Below are 20,625 nucleotides of genomic sequence, written 5' to 3'. Positions count from 1 at the left end.
AAACCACTACAATATTGTAAAGTAATTAGTCTCCAATTAAAATAAATAAATAAATTTTAAAATATAAAGCAAAAAAAAAAAAAAAAAATAAAGAAGAAGAGGTGGCAAGAATACACAAAAGAGCTATAAAAAAAAAGCTCTTAATGATCCAGATAACCACAATGGTGTGGTCACTCACCAGGACATCCTGGAATGTAAAGTCAAGTGGGCCTTAGGAAGCATCACAATGAACAAAAATTGTGGCGGTGATGGAATTCCAGCTGAGCTATTTCTAATCCTAAAAAAAACTATGCTGTTCAGGTGCTGCACTCAATATGCCAATAAATTTGGAAAACTCAGCAGTGGCCACAGGACTGGAAGAGATCAGTTGTCATTCCAATCTCAAAGGAACACAATGCCAAAGAATGTTCAAACTACCACACAATTGTTCTCATTTCACATGTTAGCAAGGTAAAGCTCAAAAACCTTCAAGCTAGGCTTCAAAGGCACGTGAACCAAGAACTTCCACATATACAAGCTGGATTTAGAAAAGGTAGAGGAACCAGAGATCAAACTGCCAACATTCACTAGATCATAGAAAAAGCAAAAGAATTCCAGAAAAACATCTACTTCTGCTTCATTGACTATGCTAAAGACTTCAACTGTGTGGCTCATAACAAACTGCGTAAAATTCTGAAAGAGAGGGAATACCAGACCACCTGACCTGCCTCCTAAGAAACCTGTATGCAGGTCAAGAAGCAACAGTTATAACTGGACATGGAACAATGGACTGGTTCAATATTGGGAAAGGAGAATGTCAAGGCTGTATATTATCACCCTGCTTATTTAACTCATATGCAGAGTACATCATGAGAAACGCTGGGCTGGATAAAGAACAAGTTGGATTCAAAATTGCCAGTAGAAATATCAATAACCTCAGATATGCAGATGACACAATCCTTATGGCAGAAAGTGAAGAACTGAAGAATTTCTTGATGAAGTTTCAAAGAGGAGAGTGAAAAAGGTGGCTTAAAACTCTACATTCAAAAACTAAGATAATGGCATCTGGTCCCATCACTTCATGGCAAATAGACTGGTAAAAACAGGAAACAGTGACAGTTTTTCTATTCTTGGTCTCCAAAATCACTACAGATGGTGACTGAAGTCATAAAATTAAAAAAGACACTTGCTCCTTGGAAGAAAAGCTATGACCAACCTAGACAGCATATTAAAAAGCAGAGATATCACTTTGTGGACAAAGGTCCAAATAGTCAAAGGTATGGTTTTCCAGTATGATATAGGGATGTGAGAGTTGGACCATGGAGAAGGCTGAGTGCTGAAGAACCGATGCTTTGGAACTGTGGTGTTCCAGAAGCCTCTGGGAGTCCCTTAGACAGTAAGGAGATCAAACCAGCCAATGTTAAAGGAAATCAGTCCTGAATATTCATTGGAAGGACTGATGCTGAAGCTGAAGCTCCAATACTTTGGCTATCTGATGTGGAAAGCTGACTCACTTGAAAAGATCCTGATGCTAGGAGAGACTGAGGGCAGGAGGAGAAGGGGATGACAGAGGATGAGATGGTTGGATGGCATCACTGACTCAATGGACATGAGTTTGAGCAAACTCCAGGAGACAGTAAAGGACAGAGAAGCCCAGCATGCTACAGTTCATGGGGTCACAATGCATTGGACATGATGTAGTGACTGAACAACAACAACTCTATCACAAAGCAAACATACCTAAAACGGTACATTCTAGAAATTTCATAAAAATGAAAAGTAATAACATAACCTAACAAGAAGAGTCAACAAAATGTAAGGTGAACACATGATTGAACTGAAAGTGTTAACAGTCCAAACATAATCTTACTTATTGAATTGAGTCTTACAAACCTAAATTATATTGGAAAAATATGAACTTGCAGAAACTGCTGCTCTACAACATTTTTGTTAAATTTTCTTTTGCATCCTGATATTAGTTTGATTTCATTGACTCATAATCCTAACTAGCTTTTCATAAGTTACACTGATTTGCACAAATATCTGTATCTATCCAATGCTTAGGAAACAGGATTTCAAAATGAAGCCATCTATGATAAAATATAAACTGTGAATGAAAAAGAAAAATTATAAAAACAGTTTGAAGCAAAACCCAAAGGCTTCTTTGTACCTCTTTACCCCCTTCCTCCGCTAGTACTGTCTGCTGAGTACATGAGGCCCTGTCTGGTGCCCCCTTGGTCAAAGGCTGGGATCTGTTTGCTCTCTGTGCAGTCAGCGCCTGAAGATGCTGAAACAGCACCACCAGCACCTGGAAACCCTGCAGCATCCAGAATCCTTGTCTCATGACCCAGATACTCAAATGAACATGAGCCTTTTACATAAATTTTAAATGAAAATTGGGGTCGTTACTGAAGTTTGTTCATTTTGAAAACACACAGCAAAGTACATCAGAATCAGTGGAATAAGGAAACTTCTAACTGAGTAAGAGGCATGTAATGCGTGTATCTAGCAGGTGAAGAGGTGCGCTCTGAAGCCAGTCTACCTGGGCTCTCATCTTGATTCTGTTACTCACTGGTTGTGCCTCAGTGTCTCATTTTTAAAGAACGGATCATAAGGGGGGAGATCCAAATAGCAGAGGAGTAGATGGACAAGGACTATTTCTCGCTCCATGGACACACCAGGAATAGACCTCCCGACACAGAAGATCTTGTGGAACACCAGCTAAGAGGGGGCAGGAGTACCTGACCACTGGAAAAGAATATACATGAAACCACACAAAACTCAGCAGGAAGGAGGGCAAAAGAGAGGAGCCTGAGCAGGACTGGATCTGCCCCTGGGGGTGGGGGAACGGAAGTAGGGGTCAGATCCCCACCATGGGGCAACTGTTTGGGACACAGGAGAAGCACCTGAGGCTTTACAGAGTGAGCCAGCTGATCTGTGACAGTCTGAACTGAATGAGAATCACTTAGAAAATCCTTGCCACAGCCCTAAGTACCCTGGACAGGATCATGGGTCCTCTGGAAGGCAGAGAGGCTGGGCTGGAGCACAAGGATTGCGGAGCAATCCCAGGGCGAGGTCTGCTGTTGACTGAGGACAGACGGCCCAAGGGGACCTGAGGGAGGAGATCGCAGTGGGAAATGCTTCTGAAGGAAAGACAGGCAAACAAGGAGACACAGCAATGCTGCTGAGTCACATACAGGGGGAGAGCCATCTCTACAGCCTCCCCCCACACCCCACCCCCCCAACCAAACACACGCGTCAGCACTAGACAGCTGAAGAGACCCCAGAGAAAGTGGCTCTTTAAGCCCCTGACATGCCCAGCAACAGAGAAGGACCCCAGCCAGGGTGGCCCTTCAAGGACCTGGTGGGCTGAGAAACAGAAGGACCCCAGGCAGGGTGGCCCTTTAAGGGCCTGGTGGGCTGAGAAACAGAAGGACCCCAGGCAGGGTGGCCCTTTAAGGGCCTGGTGTGCCAAGAAACAGAAGGACCCCAGGCAGGGTGGCCCTTTAAGGGCCTGGTGGGCTGAGAATCAGAAGGACCCCAGGCAGGGGGGCCCCTTAAGGGCCTGGTGTGCCGAGAAACAGAAGGACCCCAGGCAGGGGGGCCCCTTAAGGGCCTGGTGCGCCGAGAAACAGAGAAGGACCCCAGGCAGGGTCCTGTCCGTGCCTAAAATGGACCAAGTAACAGCAAGGGACCAGCCAGAGAGGCCGTCTGACTGCCAGCTGCCAGAAGCTAGGAAAAGGCTCCAGCAGGACCACAGCTCTGCAGCTAAGGCAGATGGTGTCCCTGCACACTTGGTGCTATCAGAGTTCCTATGATCCAAGCAGTTGTGCCACCTCCGTGAACAATCCTCATCGGGGCAGAGCTGCCAGAAGCTAGGAAAAACCTGAACAGGGCCGGACCGCCTGTGACAATTGCTGCCAGCACCACTGTGTATCTGGCATTGCCAGGGTCCCCACGATCCAAGCTCCCATGCCACCCCCTCTGTCACCCCACTGTGACAGAGCAGCCAGGGGGTAGAAAGGACCCTAAGAGCACCCTACTCTCCAACATCTAAGCTGCTGGCTCCCCTGGGTACCCGATACTGCCAGAGCTCCTGGGACCCAAGCAGCAGCACCACCTCCACACCAGAACTTCCTGGGGGCAGACCCAAGTCCTCCAGGGCAGGCTCAGGAGCAAACCCTGGTGGATGACTCACTCGCAGAGGTGGAGGTAAAACCCCAACTGAAACCAGGGGCAGCGTGGCTAAGGAAGAGAACATACAATCTTCCCACCAGTGGTAAAAGCTGTGGATTAAATCTACAATCAACTAGGCAGACTTTGTATCTATGGAATACATAAAAGGACAATGAGAGGTCCTGCAAAAGAGACACACCAGCATGGGCAGGTTCAGACATCAGAGGCAAGAACCTTCGAGAGTAGGACCAGATTAGCCTGAGCCGGCCCCACAACAGATCTAGAGACCAGACCAGCTCAGTACTGGAGGGCATCCGAGGGAGACAATGTGACTGTGACTCGCAGCAAGGGAGAAGATGGTGACTGACAGCTGAGAGCCAAGAAAAACAATTATTCTTCTTATATTTTAACATGTTCTATAGTTCCTTGTGGATTTTCTTCTTTTTCCCTTTCCCCTCTGTTGCTGTATTTGTTGAATTTATTAGTACTACTAAATCTATTTACACTTTTGAGAATTTTTTTTGTTAATCACACTATTTCCTTTAAATATGTCTGCCTCTACATTGGCCTTTTGCAGTTTGAAGGGTTTTTACCCATTTCTATTTTTTTAATTTTTAAATTTTTTTTAAAATTTGTTTTTCTTTTGTACATATATTCTTTTTTTGTTTATTTGTTTTTTTTTTTTTTTTTTATTTAATTTTATTAGTTGGGGGCTAATTACTTCACAACATTTCAGTGGGTTTTGTCATACATTGATATGAATCAGCCATAGAGTTACAAGTATTCCCCATCCCGATCCCCCCTCCCACCTCCTTCTCCACCCGACTCCTCTGGGTCTTCCCAGTGCACCAGGCCCGAGCACTCGTCTCATGCATCCCACCTGGCCTGGTGATCTGTTTCACCATAGATAATATACATGCTGTTCTTTTGAAACATCCCACCCTCACCTTCTCCCACAGAGTTCAAAAGTCTGTTCTGTACTTCTGTGTCTCTTTTTCTGCTTTGCATATAGGGTTATCATTACCATCTTTCTAAATTCCATATATATGTGTTAGTATGCTGTAATGTTCTTTATCTTTCTGGCTTACTTCACTCTGTATAATGGGCTCCAGTTTCATCCATCTCATTAGAACTGATTCAAATGAATTCTTTTTAACGGCTGAGTAATATTCCATGGTGTATATGTACCACAACTTCCTTATCCATTCATCTGCTGATGGGCATCTAGGCTGCTTCCATGTTCTGGCTATTATAAACAGTGCTGCGATGAACATTGGGGTGCACGTGTCTCTTTCAGATCTGGTTTCCTCGGTGTGTATGCCCAGAAGTGATATTGCTGGGTCATATGGCAGTTCTATTTCCAGTTTTTTAAGAAATCTCCACACTGTTTCCCATAGTGGCTGTACTAGTTTGCATTTCCACCAACAGTGTAAGAGGGTTCCCTTTTCTCCACACCCTCTCCAGCATTTATTGCTTGTAGACTTTTGGATAGCAGCCATCCTGACTGGCGTGTAATGGTACCTCATTGTGGTTTTGATTTGCATTTCTCTAATAATGAGTGATGTTGAGCATCTTTTCATGTGTTTGTTAGCCATCTGTATGTCTTCTTTGGAGAAATGTCTGTTTAGTTCTTTGGCCCATTTTTTGATTGGGTCATTTATTTTTCTGGAATTGAGCTTCAGGAGTTGCTTGTATATTTTTGAGATTAATCCTTTGTCTGTTTCCTCATTTGCTATTATTTTCTCCCAATCTGAGGGCTGTCTTTTCACCTTACTTATAGTTTCCTTTGTAGTGCATAAGCTTTTAAGTTTCATTAGGTCCCATTTGTTTAGTTTTGCTTTTATTTCCAATATTCTGGGAGGTGGGTCATAGAGGACCCTGCTGAGATTTATGTCGGAGAGTGTTTTGCCTATGTTCTCCTCTAGGAGTTTTATAGTTTCTGGTCTTACATTTAGATCTTTAATCCATTTTGAGTTTATTTTTGTGTATGGTGTTAGAAAGTGTTCGAGTTTCATTCTTTTACAAGTGGTTGACCAGTTTTCCCAGCACCACTTGTTAAAGAGGTTGTCTTTTTTCCATTGTATATCCTTGCCTCCTTTGTCGAAGATAAGGTGTCCATAGGTTCGTGGATTTATCTCTGGGCTTTCTATTCTGTTCCATTGATCTATATTTCTGTCTTTGTGCCAGTACTATACTGTCTTGATGACTGTGGCTTTGTAGTAGAGTCTGAAGTCAGGCAGGTTGATTCCTCCAGTTCCATTCTTCTTTCTCAAGATTACTTTGGCTATTTGTGGTTTTCTGTATTTCCATACAAATTGTGAAATTATTTGTTCTAGTTCTGTGAAAAATACCGTTGGTAGCTTGATAGGGATTGCATTGAATCTATAGATTGCTTTGGGTAGAATAGCCATTTTGACAATATTGATTCTTCCAATCCATGAACACGGTATGTTTCTCCATCTGTTTGTGTCCTCTTTGATTTCTTTCATCAGTGTTTTATAGTTTTCTATGTACAGGTCTTTTGTTTCTTTAGGTAGATATACTTCTAAGTATTTTATTCTTTTTGTTGCAATGGTGAATGGTATTGTTTCCTTAATTTCTCTTTCTGTTTTTTCATTGTTAGTATATAGGAATGCAAGGGATTTCTGTGTGTTAATTTTATATCCTGCAACTTTAATATATTCATTGATTAGCTCTAGTAATTTACTGGTAGAGTCTTTAGGGTTTTCTATGTAGAGGATCATGTCATATGCAAACAGCGAGAGTTTCACTTCTTCTTTTCCTATCTGGATTCCTTTTACTTCTTTTTCTGCTCTGATTGCTGTGGCCAAAACTTCCAACACTATGTTGAATAGTAGTGGTGAGAGTGGGCACCCTTGTCTTGTTCCTGATTTCAGAGGAAATGCTTTCAATTTTTCACCATTGAGGGTGATGCTTGCTGTGGGTTTGTCATATATAGCTTTTATTATGTTGAGGTATGTTCCTTCTATTCCTGCTTTCTGGAGAGTTTTAATCATAAATGAGTGTTGAATTTTGTCAAAGGCTTTCTCTGCATCTATTGAGATAATCATATGGTTTTTATCTTTCAATTTGTTAATGTGGTGTATTACATTGATTGATTTGTGGATATTAAAGAATCCTTGCATTCCTGGGATAAAGCCCACTTGGTCATGGTGTATGATTTTTTTAATATGTTGTTGGATTCTGTTTGCTAGAATTTTGTTAAGGATTTTTGCATCTATGTTCATCAGTGATATTGGCCTGTAGTTTTCTTTTTTTGTGGCATCTTTGTCTGGTTTTGGAATTAGGGTGATGGTGGCCTCATAGAATGAGTTTGGAAGTTTACCTTCTTCTGCAATTTTCTGGAAGAGTTTGAGTAAGATGGGTGTTAGCTCTTCTCTAAATTTTTGGTAGAATTCAGCTGTGAAGCCATCTGGTCGTGGGCTTTTGTTTCCTGGAAGATTTTTGATTACAGTTTCGATTTCCTTGCTTGTGATGGTTCTGTTAAGATCTTCTATTTCTTCCTGGTTCAGTTTTGGAAAGTTATACTTTTCTAAAAATTTGTCCATTTCATCCAAGTTGTCCATTTTATTGGCATAGAGCTGCTGGTAGTAGTCTCTTATGATCCTTTGGATTTCAGTGTTGTCTGTTGTGAGTTGTCCATTTTATTGGCATAGAGCTGCTGGTAGTAGTCTCTTATGATCCTTTGGATTTCAGTGTTGTCTGTTGTGATCTCACCCTTTTCATTTCTTATTTTGTTAATTTGGTTCTTCTCTCTTTTTTTCTTAATGAGTCTTGCTAATGGTTTGTCAATTTTGTTTATTTTTTCAAAAAACCAGCTTTTAGCTTTGTTGACTTTTGCTATGGTCTCTTTAGTTTCTTTTGCATTTATTTCTGCCCTAATTTTTAAGATTTCTTTTCTTCTGCTAACCCTGGGGTTCTTCATTTCTTCCTTCTCTAATTGCTTTAGGTGTAGAGTTTTTACATATATTCTTTTGTTTTCTTATTCTTTCCCTGTTGTAGTTACTCTTTAATATATGTAAATCTCCTTTATCTACTTCTATTTAACTTTGCTTTTCTATACTATCTTTTCTTTTCTCTCTTTTTCTCTCCATGTTTATTAGTCGGTTTTGCTTTTGTTTCTTTATTCCCCAGTTGGCATACTACTATGGTTTTGTTTTCAGTTTATGCTTTAGTTAGTTTTGTTTTTACCTGGTTGGTATCATTTTTGCCTTCCTTTGCTCGCTTGGTTAATCTCTTCTACTTTTTTGGGGAGAATGTTATGGTTTTGTTTATGTGTGTGTATGTGTGTGTGTGTGTGTGTGTGTGTGTGTGTGTATATATATTTATACCATTATTTTTGGTAGCATTTGCCTGATTATGTAGTTGCCACTTGTCTGGGGTTTGCATTTTGTTTCTTGTTTTAGTGTGTTTGCTTTAATCCCCTTTTATGCCATTAACAAACCACCTGTGGAATCTCAGTTCCCTGGCGAGAGATCGGGTCCTGAGCCTTTGGAGGGGGAGCACTGACAACCAGAGCACTAGACTACCAGAAAACTCATAACCCCAGAGAGTATTAATTAGTGAGAACTCCCACAGAGCCTTCCACCTGTATATAAGACATGGAGTCACTCAGCTGCCAGCAGTGCCCAGAGCAGAAAGCCCAGAGCAACACGCCCCACCCAAACAACAAGACAAAAACACAAACGCCTACATCAGCAAATGGGATTGCCACCTCCTGTCTCTACCAACCAAAGAAAGGGGGGAGAAGCTTACCTCCTCCCAACAGAGCACAAGTCACACCCAGCAAAAGCCTACACAAACCACTGGACCAACCTACCCACCAACAGCAGAAACCAAAAGGAAGAAATAATTCAACTTCAATGCCTCAGAAAAGATCTTAGACACACTACATTCTTTAGAAAATGAAAAGGCAGAGAAGTGTTGTGCAAATGATAGAACAAACTCCATCATTTAGAGCAACTAAACGAAGAGGAAATAGGCAAACTATCTGAAAAAGAATTCAGAATAATGAGAGTAAAGATGTTAAAAAAACAGAATGGAGAAAATTCAAGAAGCAATCAACACAATTAACACAATTACCAAGGACATAGAAGAAATAAAGAATAAACAAACAGATGAATAACTCAATTACTGAAATTAAAAATACTCTGGAAGGAATCAATAGTAGATTAACGGAAGCAGAAGAATAGATAAGTGAGCTGGAAGACAGGATGGTAGAAATAATCCCTGAAGAGCAGAATAAAAGAAGAAAAATGAAAAGAATCGACGACAGCCTCAGAGACCTCTGGGACAACATTAATCACACCAACATTTGAGTTACAGGGGTCCCAGAGGAAGAAGAGAAAAAGAAGGGCACTGAGAAAATTTTTGGAGAGATTATAGTTGAAAACTTCCCCAGCATGTGAAAGGAAATAGTCAAGTCCAAGAAGTGCACAGAGTCCCATTCAGGATAAATTCAAGGAGAAACACGTCAAAACACATACTCCTTAAGATAACAGAGATTAAACACACAAAAAACTATTAAAAACAGCAAGGGAAAAGCAACAAGTAACATACAAGGGAAAACCCATGCGATTAACAGTTGATCTTTCAGCAGAAACTCTGAAGGCCAGAAGGGAATGTAAGGACATATTTAAAGTACAGAAGGGGAAAAATCTACAACCAAGATTACTCTACCCAGCAAGGATCTCATTCAGAATTGATGGAGAAATAACAAGCTTTACAGACAAGCAAAAGTTAAGAGAATGTAGGACCGCCAAGCCAGCTTCACCGCAAGTATCAAAGGGGCTTACACAGGCAGTAAGCTCGAGAGAAAGGGGAGGCCCGCAGAGACAGGTCCGAGACAGCTAAGACGATGCCAGGAGAAGCGTATGTAGTAGTAACTGCTTTAAATGTAAGTGGATTAAACACCCCAAAAGACACAGAGTGAACAAGACCCATACATATGCTGTCTGCAAGAGATCCACTTCAGACCTAGAACACATATAGACTGAAAGTAAAAGGATGGAGAAAGATATTCTATGCAAATGGAAATCAAAAGAAAGCTGGCGTGGCAATTCTCATTGCAGACAATATAGACCTTAAAGAACATTGTAAGAGATAAAGAAGGGCACTACGTAATGATCAAGGGATCGATCCAAGAAGAGATAACAACTGTAAATATCTGTGCACCCAACACAGGCGCACCTCAATACATAAGGCAAACACTAACAGACATAAAGGGGGAAACTGACAGCAATAAAATAATAACAGGGGACTTTAACACCCCACTTACACCAATGGACAGATCATCAAAACAGAAAATTAATAAGGAAAAACAGCCCTGAAATGATACACTAGACCAAATGGACCTAACTGATACCTTAAGGACTTCCCACCCGAATGCAGAAGAACACACACACACTTTCTTCTCAACTGTACATGGACCATTCTCCAAGACAGACCATATCTTGTGTCACAAAACAAACCTCAGTAAATTAAAAGAAACTGAAATCATATGAATCATCTTTTCTGACCACAACACTGTGAGACTACATAGCAATCACAGGGAAAAAGCTACAAAAACACAAACACATGGAGGTTAAACAGTATGTTTCTAAATAATGAACAGTTACTAAAGAAATCAAAGGGAAGTCAACAAATTCCTAGAAACAAATGACAATGAAAACACAACTCAAAACCTACTGGATGCAGCAAAAGCAGTTCTAAGAGGGAAATTTACAGCAATACAATCCTACCTTAAGAAACAAGAAAAACATCAAACAGACAACCTAACTTTACACCTAAAACAACTGGAAAAAGAACAACAAAAACAACAAAAAGCCCAGTTAGTAGAAGGAAAAAAATCATAAATATCAGAGAAGAAATAAATGAAAAAGAAATGAAGGAAAGACAGTAAAGATTAAGAAAACAAACAGCTGATTCTTTGAGAAGACAAAAAAAAGACAAACCATTAGCCAGACTCATCAGGAAAAAAAAGAAGAATGAAATCAACAAAATTAGAAATGAAAAAGAAGAGGTTATAAGAGACAACACAGAAATTCCAAGGATCATAAGAGACGATTACAAACAACTACATGCCAATAAAATGTACAACCTGGAAAAAATGGACAGATTCTTAGAAAAGTTCTATCTTCCAAGACTGAATCAGGAAAAAATAGAAATTATTAACAATCCAGTAACAAGCACAGAAATTGAAATGTGATCAAAAATTTCCCCCAAAAAAGAAGCCCAGGGTCAGATGGCTTCACAGGTGAATTCTATCAAACATTTAGAAAAGAACTAATCCCTATCCTTCTAAAGCTCTTCCAAAAATTGCAGAGGAAAGAACACTTCTGAACTCATTTGATGAGGCCACCATCACCCTGGCACCAAAACCAGACAAAGACTACACAAAGCAAGAAAATGACAGGCTAGCATCACTGATGCACATATATGCAGAAATTCTCAACAGAATTCTAGCAGACAGAGCTCAACAGGACATGAAAAAGATCACATGCCATGATTAAGTTGGGTTTATCCCAGTGATGCAAGGATTCTTCAATATATGCAAATCAATCAATGTGATACACTGTATTAGCAAACCGAAAGACAAAAACCATATGATAATCTCAACATATGCAGAAAAAGCTTTTGACGAAATTCAACACTCATATATGATATAAAAAACTGTTCAAAAACGGGTATAGAAGGAACCAAGCTCAACATAATAAAGACCATATATGATAACCCCACAGCAAACATTATTCTCAATGGTGAAAAACTGAAAGCATTCCCTCTAAGATCATGAACAAAACAAGGGTGCCAACTCTCACCACTATTATTTGTCATAGTTTTGGAAGTCCTGGCTATGGCAAGTAGAGAAGGAAAACAAACAAAAGGAAGCCAGATTAGAAAAGAAGAAGTAAAGCTCTTACCGTTTGCAGTTGATATGATAGTATATATAGAAAACCCTAAAGAGACCATCAGAAAATGACTAGAGCTAATCAGTGAATTTAGCAAAGTGGCAGGATATAAAACCAATACACAGAAATCACTTGCATTCCTATAAACTAACAATGAAATATGAGAAAGGGAAATTAAGGAATCAATATCATTTAACATTGGAACAAAAAGAATAAAATACCTAGGAATAAACTTCCCTAAGGAGACAAAAGTGCTGTATACAGAAAACTATAAGACACTGATGAAAGAAATTAAAGACAACATAAATAGATGGAAAGAGATTCCAGGTTCCTGGGTTGAAGAATTAATACTGTGAAAATGACTATACTACCAAATGTAACCTACAGGTTCAATGCAATCCCTATCAAATTACCAATGGCATTTTTCACAGAACTAGAACAATACATTTCACAATTCATATGGAAACACAAAAGATCCTGGATAGCTAAAGCAATTTTGAGAAAGAAGAATGAAGCTGGATGAATCAACCTTCATGTCTTTACACTATACTACAAAGCTGCAGTCGTCAAGACTGTATGGTACTGGCACAAAGACAGAAACCAATAGAACAAGATCAAAAGCCCAGAGATAAACCCAAGCACCTATGGATATCTTATTTTTTACAAAGGAGGCAAGAATATACAATGGGGCACAGATAGTCTCTTTTATAACTGGTGCTGGGAAAACTGGAGAGCTACATGTAAAAGAATGAAATTAGAACACTTCCTAATGCCATACACAAAGATAAACTCAAAATGCATTAAAGACCTAAATGTAAGGTCATAAACTATAAAACTCCTAGAGGAAAACATACGCAGAACACTCGATGACATAAATCACACCAAGATCCTCTATGACCCACCTCCTAGAGTAATGGAAATAAACACAAAAATAAACAAGTGGGACCTAATTAAATTTAAAAGATTTGCACAGAAAAGCAAACTATAAACAAGGAGAAAAGACAAAATGGGAGAAAATAATAGCACATGAAACAACTGACAAAGGATTAATTTCCAAAATATACAAGCAGCTCATACAAGTCAATATCAGAAAAACAAACAACCAATCAAAAAATGGGCAAAAGACCTAAACAGACATTTCTCCAAAGGAGACACACAGATGGCTAACAAACACATGAAAAGATGCTCAACATCACTTATTATTAAGAGAAATGCCAATCAAATTTACAATGAGATATCAACTCACACCAGTCAGAATGGCCACATCATAAAATCTACAAACAATAAATGCTGGAGATGGTGTGGAGCAAAGGGAACCCTCCTGTCCTGTTTGTGGGAATGCAAACTGATGGCGATTCCTTAAAAAATTAGGAATAAAACCACCATATGACCCAGCTAGGCATATACTACTAGGCCTCCCATTACTAGGCATATACCCTGAGGAAACCAAAATTGAAAAAGACACATGTAACCCAATGTTCACTGCAACTCTCTTTACAATAGCTAGGACATGGAAGCAACCTAGATGTCCACTGACAGATAAACAGATAAAGAAGCTGTGGTACATATATACAATGGAATATCACCCTACCATAAAAAGGAAGGCATTTGTGTCAGTCCTAATGAGGTGGATGAACCTAGAGCCTATTATACAGAGGGAAGTAAGTCAGAAAGAGAAAAACAATTATCGTACACTAATGCATACATATGGGACCCCGAGAGATGGTACTGATGAGCCTCTTGGCAGAGCAGCAGTGGAGGCGCAGACATTGAGAACAGGCCCATGGACACAGGAGGGCAGGGAAGGAGAGGGTCGGGGGCAGACAGTGACAGGGAAACATACTTCACAGCGTGTAAAACAGACAGACAGTGAGAAGGTGTCGTGTGACTCGGGAGCTCAAAGCGGGCTCAATAACCACCTAGAGGGTTAGGGTAGGGAGCGAGGTGGGAGGGCTGCTCAAGGGAGAGGGGACACGGGTAAACCTATGGCTGATTCATGTCTGGTAGAAACCAATGCAACCCTATGATGCAATTATCATTCAATTATATTTAAAAAAGAACAGATCATAATAATACCTACCTCACTGAGGTTGAATGCATTAACGAACTGTTGTGAAGCTTACATGAATCAATAAACGTGAACACCTAGAATACAGTGCCTGACATGTGATTACTGGCCTTTGTATTTAACTATTAGCATAATTCTCATGAATAAACAAAGCAAAAACCATATTATTTGAACTGGAAATATTGTCCATTCTTGAGAATCCACAAAAGGTACTTTTTCCCTGAATTCAAACATCCTTTTCTGAGGTATAACTTTGTAAAACAGTTTAATATGCACTCATAAGGCCCAGATTTTGGTTAACATCATGAGTTTTAATAAAAGGAATCAGCACTCCTTTGCTCTGGTCTAAAACACATTTTTGGCACTATTGTGACAACTGTACATACATAAAATAACCTCCTAAACAACATTAAACCTCTTTAATAGTGCTCACTGTGTAATAAATACTTGAATATGTATATTAAGTCATATTAAGAGGAGTAATACTTATCTAACCCTTCACTGTCTATGAAGTACTTAGCAGTTACTCCAGTTCAAAATATCCACATAATACAAGTACTATATTTTAAATCAGAATAAGAAACCCAATGTGGATTTGCCCTAGTGAGCACAGAAGCTGCCTCCCTCCTCCACCACAAACACGAGAGGAGTGTTTTCTTAACAGGACCTCAGAGGTTATCTTTTATAGCCTACAGAACTAAAGTGGAAAGCTGGAATACTATTACACTGGCAAGGATATTATTATTATTTGTTTCCTCTAAAGTTCTTATTTTACAGCTAAGGTAAAAATATGGAAATCAAGAGAAGGCTAAATTAGAACTGCTCTTAAGGGGATTAGGCACGTCTCTCAAAATCTGAAAAAATTTGGCATTTATGTACAGACCATAAGCACTTTCAAAAGGCCAAACTGAAAAGAACTGTGTGAAAGGTTAGCAGTGAAAAAGATGGATACAGCCAAATCAAGAGCTATTTAAAAACATCCAATTTTCAAGTGGGAAGTCCATGCAAAGTCTGTGTCCTAAACTGAACAGTGAGCTAAGAAAGGGAGCTAGACAGAGGGTGAGCTGCTCCCATTTTTTTCCAGCATGTGACGCAGACGCTGGGGTCTGAACACGCTGTATGTCACAGGATGACAAGGATCCGGTGAGAGGTGCTCACAGCAGAAGCACAGAGGGCATCCCCGGAAAAAGAAGGAAGGACGGCACGGGGCACTCCCTGCAGAGCCATCTCCCATGGAAATTCAGACTGTCTCCAACATCTTCCCTGCAAGCATACCAGCTCATATATGTTAATTAACGGTCACATGCTGACAGGGCACCTCTGTTCGGGAAGTGCTGGCATCTGCATTTCTGGCACACACTCGGCTACACTTCCTGGGCTGTCTGACAGTTGTAACTCCTGTTACTCCTAAGAACTAGTTCACAGTTTAAAGAATGGGAAGGCTCTGGGGGTGTGGATTTTTGTTTCTTTCATTGTTACGTCTTTAAAAAAAAAGATATGCTCAAGTATTTACCACAAGCATGAAGTTTCAGATATACCACCTTTGCTTTCTCAGGTAAAATTAAATATCTTAAAATAAGTGTGGATCTTATAAGAAATGAGATAGAATATTATCTTACCCTGGTGTGAGTACGAATGTGCATCTTCAAGCCGTCATTTTTACTGAATCCTTTCTCACAGTAAGGGCACTGATAGGGACGCTCACCTACAAGATAAAGGCAGGCTTCCTGTCAGAAAAGTCTACAGCAGCAAAGCAGACATGTACGATCACTCCTGCACCAGGCCTTTGCAAACACTCGTGCACGGCCACAAAGAGACTGGCCAGGCGACCCCAGGGGCACTTCAGGGCAGAGGAGGAGCTTTCCCCTCCTCACTTCCTGCAGTCTGACACCAGCCACAACAACCGCAGCTGGCTCGCTACCTTTGTTCAGACACTTCAGTCAAATCTGACTCCTTGTGAACCCATGGATGGTAGCCCTGCAGGCTCCTCTGTCCATGGGAGTATGCAGGCAAGAATACTGGAGTGGGTTGCCGTTTCCTCCTCCAAGGGATCTTCCCGACCCAGGGATCGAACCTGCATCTTTTACATCTCCTGCACTGGCAGGCAGGTTCTTTTTTTATTTTGTTTTTTGCAGTTACATTTTATATATATATAAATATATAAATATATATATATTCCCAATTATTTGTATTAGTTGGAGGAGGCAGGCAGGTTCTTTAGCACTAGTGCCACCAGGGAAGCCCTTTCCTTTTAATGTTTGAGACCAGATTAAATCTCCTAATTGTAAGAATTTGTTAAAAAGATTTTGCATCAATGTGTTCTGTCACTGTACTGAACATAATAGGGATCTTTGTTTCACTGATACTCTGTTTTTTAAAAAAGATTTCATACTTTACCTCAATAAGGTTATAAGTTTTAAAAGGATTTCATAAATCTGATATATGTTAAACAGAACTGGTTAAACTAAATAATAAGTGATTTATCCTTTCTATTATAACTGAGAAGAGGTTATATCTAGAGGTTATTATCTAGAAAACAGCTAAACCCATTTTTTTTTAAACAAGCAAGCATACTCATCCACATCACACTTTCTAAAAAGTTATACTGTTAAAAAAAAAAAAGAAAGAAAAAAAATACAGCAAAATTTAATCTCCAGGACAAACGTGAAACTACTCACTCATCAAAGCTTAGTTACTCAGATTGGACAGTAACTGAAAATCACTAGTATGAAGAATGACAATGTACTTACACGACAGGATGCCAGACCTCAGCTGCCATCAGACATCAATACAATAAAATACGTGCCTTCAGTACATGTAAAAGTGCTGTCTTCCCTTCCCCTCAGAGACAGGCCTTTGGATAAGCAATACGCTGGTCCTCCGCTCCCTTACGTATCATCTGATCCTCATCCTCACTCAGTCTCATCCAAGCACAGGCTACTTGAGTCACGCCAGTGAATGTGTCCATCAGCTCAACAAGGAGCTTCCTGCGGCTTAAACCAGCGGTCACTTCTCACCACAGCCTTGCCTGACCTCTGCCCAGGCGCTTTACAAAGCGTCCAGCCACGCTCCCGGGACGGGAGGCCCTGGGGCACAGGGGGACTTGCCCTGCTCTCTGAGCCCTTGTCGACAGTAACATCACCTGCCAACAACTGGGGCAGAGTCTCCAGCTCAGCAACTCCCCCAGCCTCTCCTTGAGACACCCCAGGACACTCCCTCGGAACTCTCTCTGAAGTGGACAGTGTGAAACAATGACAACCACTCAAGGAGGAAGAAAGAAAAACCGAAAAATAACGAAGGCAGCACAGATTGGAACAGAACTCTTTAACATCTATCTAGGCTTACCAATTTTTTTTCTGGGAGACAAAATCAACTTTTGCACTAAGTAAATCGACTGAGAGTTCTTGACTTTATTATGGTTGTGAACCTGGGTAGGTGTGACTTTTCATACACACAAAAAAGCAAAGACTTAGTAGGGCCCAGTTTATTTGAACAACTAGGAAAAGATAACCTTATTTTAACCCTAAAATGATAGTATGTGTTTATCTTCATTCCACCTCTCTATTGAGCTCCTATCTTGAGATATCTGTATACCCACTGGGTATCTTCATTAGCATATTTCACCAACAATTAAAATTCAGCATTCACGAACATTATCCTCTGACCCTATGTGTCTTATGTATCCTGTCCTGATTAGTTATACCACATTCATCCACTTACCAAATAAGAAACTTAAATAGTCATTTTTTACTTACTTCTCCCTACATCTAACCTCTAAGCTTTATTAATTTCAGTTCTGATATTTCTAGAATTTTTTTCCTTGACAACAAGAACAAAAAAAATATTCATAACATCAGCCATAATAGTAAGAGCATCAGTGACAGAAGCAGTAACAGAAATTATCATTTATTGATTTCTTAATCACTGAACTTTAACAATGCAAACTCACTGAAAAAACACTAGAAGAAAACAGCAAGTTGCTAATGCTTGTGGAGGTAACTCTGTATCACAGAGGTCCAGATAATTTTATTTCCTTCTTCAGAAAGTATGAAAAGGAAGTAACTTTTCAATGTAAATTCATTTTACATTAGTGATAAGAAGAATGCTAAAATATTTCCATCTTATCTATTAACAATTAAATAAATATAGATTACAGATAAAGCATGATAAACAGTAAAATTGTTGGTAAAGATGTTTCAGAAATTTTTAGCAATAGTAAATTACCTTAATGTTCACAGCTATTCTCTTTGTATCAACGACAGAACTTTATGTGTGTGACTGCTCTCCAAATACAAATAGAATAGCTAGCAAAATATAAAAGAATCAAAGATTTATAGTTGTTGGTTACGTGAATTAAACCTAACAAAACACATCAAGTTATTTTCTTTCATGACAGCTAAAATTGATTAAGCAAGGAAAAAGAGATAACAAATGCTAAGGAATTTTAGAGAATGGGGCAAAACAAATTAATTCCCTATTTTAGCTGGTATCATAATGCACAAATTTCCACTATAGACATGAGCTTTTTCTCCTCTTCTAGAGTCTGATTGTTCTGAGCCTGAATACTGCTTATCCATCCTCTTTTAGGTGTAACTCTGCGGAAGCCATGCAACCTTAGTGAACCTCTGAAAAATGGAATAAACTTTACCTATCTCCAAGGCATTCTGGCCAAACATTCAGGTTTGTTTAAAGCATTCTCTGTGCCGGCAACCATGGAACAATTACTAACAGCACTCCTTTTCACTGACACAGCTGATCCAGTCGGGACAATAAAAATGTATGGCCACCTACTTCAGATTGAACTGTGCTCCCCCCCTCCAAAATTCACATGTTAAAGTCCTAAATCCAGCACCTCAGGAGACAGAATATGACCTTATCTGGAAATAAGGCTATTGCAAATGTCACTAGAGTTGTGTTACCCCTAACCTTATGTGACTGATGTCCCTACAAAAACACACCCACGAAGAGACAGAGACACGGGGAGAGGCCCTGTGAAGAGTGGAGTTACGCTGCCACAGTAGGAACTGCCAGAAGGAAACCCTGGAACAGATGGTTCTCCGGTGCCTTCAGAGGGAGTGAGGTCATGCCAACGCCTTGATCTCAGCCTTCTAGCCTCCAGAACAGAATGTATCAGACAATACATTTTTGTTGTTTAAGCCACTCAGTTTGCAGTACTTTGTTACAGCAGTACTAGCAAACACAGAATCACCTTGTTCATATGGAGGCAATTATCATCATCACTGATGTTTCTGTCTGCTGTCCGTGAGACCTAAGTAGACTGCTCAGAACAGAAACCAGTACTCTAGACTGTCAGTGCTCCCACCTCCTTCCAACCCTGAGCTCCCACAACACTGAGCTGACAGGTTTGGGTACTGAGTAGGTCCCACTCCACTCACTCTACCACCCCAGGGTATAACTCCAGTTTTAAAGGCTGTCACTGGGCAAATGGCTTTGATAAATTTATTTAAAATTCAGAATTTACTTAAAAGCCAGAGTGTGTGGTTTGAGAATCAGCCTTGACAGACTACATTAAGCTGTCCACCCTTTTGGCTGGAGCATGTTTAGAGCAATCCTGCCTCTCTCAGACTCCAGGGACAAAGCTATCTGCTCTCCCATACAATCAGAAGCTGAATGTTACCTGTACAAGTCAACATGCTGCTAAATATAAAGACAAGCTGTTATTCCTAGGTTTTTTTTCACATTATGCATGTGATATTTTCTGTCACTATTGCAAGTTATTGTGATGAGTATGTTTCCAGGAAATATTTCTGTCTACACATAAAAGTATTATGGTGTGAATATAAATTATTCTCCAATTTTGGTTAACTCTAAGAATATAGATCTTTCTTTCTTACATGATCACTGCCAGTACATAGGTTCTGATGTACAATATGATGTGAATCCAAACAATGATTATTTTAAAATATCGCTAGTAGATTTGAAGATTGTTCACATTTTGCATAAGTTAACAGCAATGTTCAAATTCTCACTAACATGAAAATTAGTTCATCTGAAAATTAGGTAAAAAAAAAAAACTGAGCTAAAAACCAACCTAAATGGAAAAATAAAAGTAATGGTTGAAACATACTGTTCAGAACATGAGGTACATTAGTAATTTTATTTCTTGTAACATTATGATCTAGGAATTCACAGCTTGAGTTTACAAGTGAGGAAAAGTAAGGCACAGGGAAGATAAGTGATTTGTTCATGACAACACAGCTGTTAAACGGTAGAATCAGAATTTTAATGCTTAATATTTAACCCTTAGACCATCAAATAAATTAATAATATGGCTAGTTTTTATATAAATGAGGTTAGACTTTCTGAAGTTACTGTCGAAAACTCTGCTTCTTGCAATTACAGCTGACATTAACCAGATTTTTCTGACTGGGAGATTGAGACATTCCTTTAGTTATCAAAGCTCATCAGGAAAAAGTCAGGGGCAGGTTAGGAATATATGTTATATCTCAAAGC

General features: G+C 39.7%; 1 protein-coding gene across 4 annotated transcripts in view; it reads right to left on the bottom strand.

Annotated features, from left to right (window-relative positions):
- Positions 1 to 20,625, bottom strand: part of PRDM5 (PR/SET domain 5) — a 258,063-nt gene that overhangs the window by 58,353 nt on the left and 179,085 nt on the right. For all 4 annotated transcript variants that reach the window (XM_065907340.1, XM_065907341.1, XM_065907345.1 and 1 more), the window contains one exon: positions 15,771 to 15,856. In XM_065907340.1, the coding sequence (XP_065763412.1) occupies positions 15,771 to 15,856 (86 nt within the window). The remainder of the gene's footprint in view (positions 1 to 15,770; positions 15,857 to 20,625) is intronic.

Source organism: Muntiacus reevesi, chromosome 16 (genome assembly GCF_963930625.1).
Source record: "Muntiacus reevesi chromosome 16, mMunRee1.1, whole genome shotgun sequence".
NCBI classification, from domain to species: Eukaryota; Metazoa; Chordata; class Mammalia; order Artiodactyla; family Cervidae; genus Muntiacus; species Muntiacus reevesi.
This window is presented reverse-complemented; position numbering and strand designations above follow the sequence as displayed.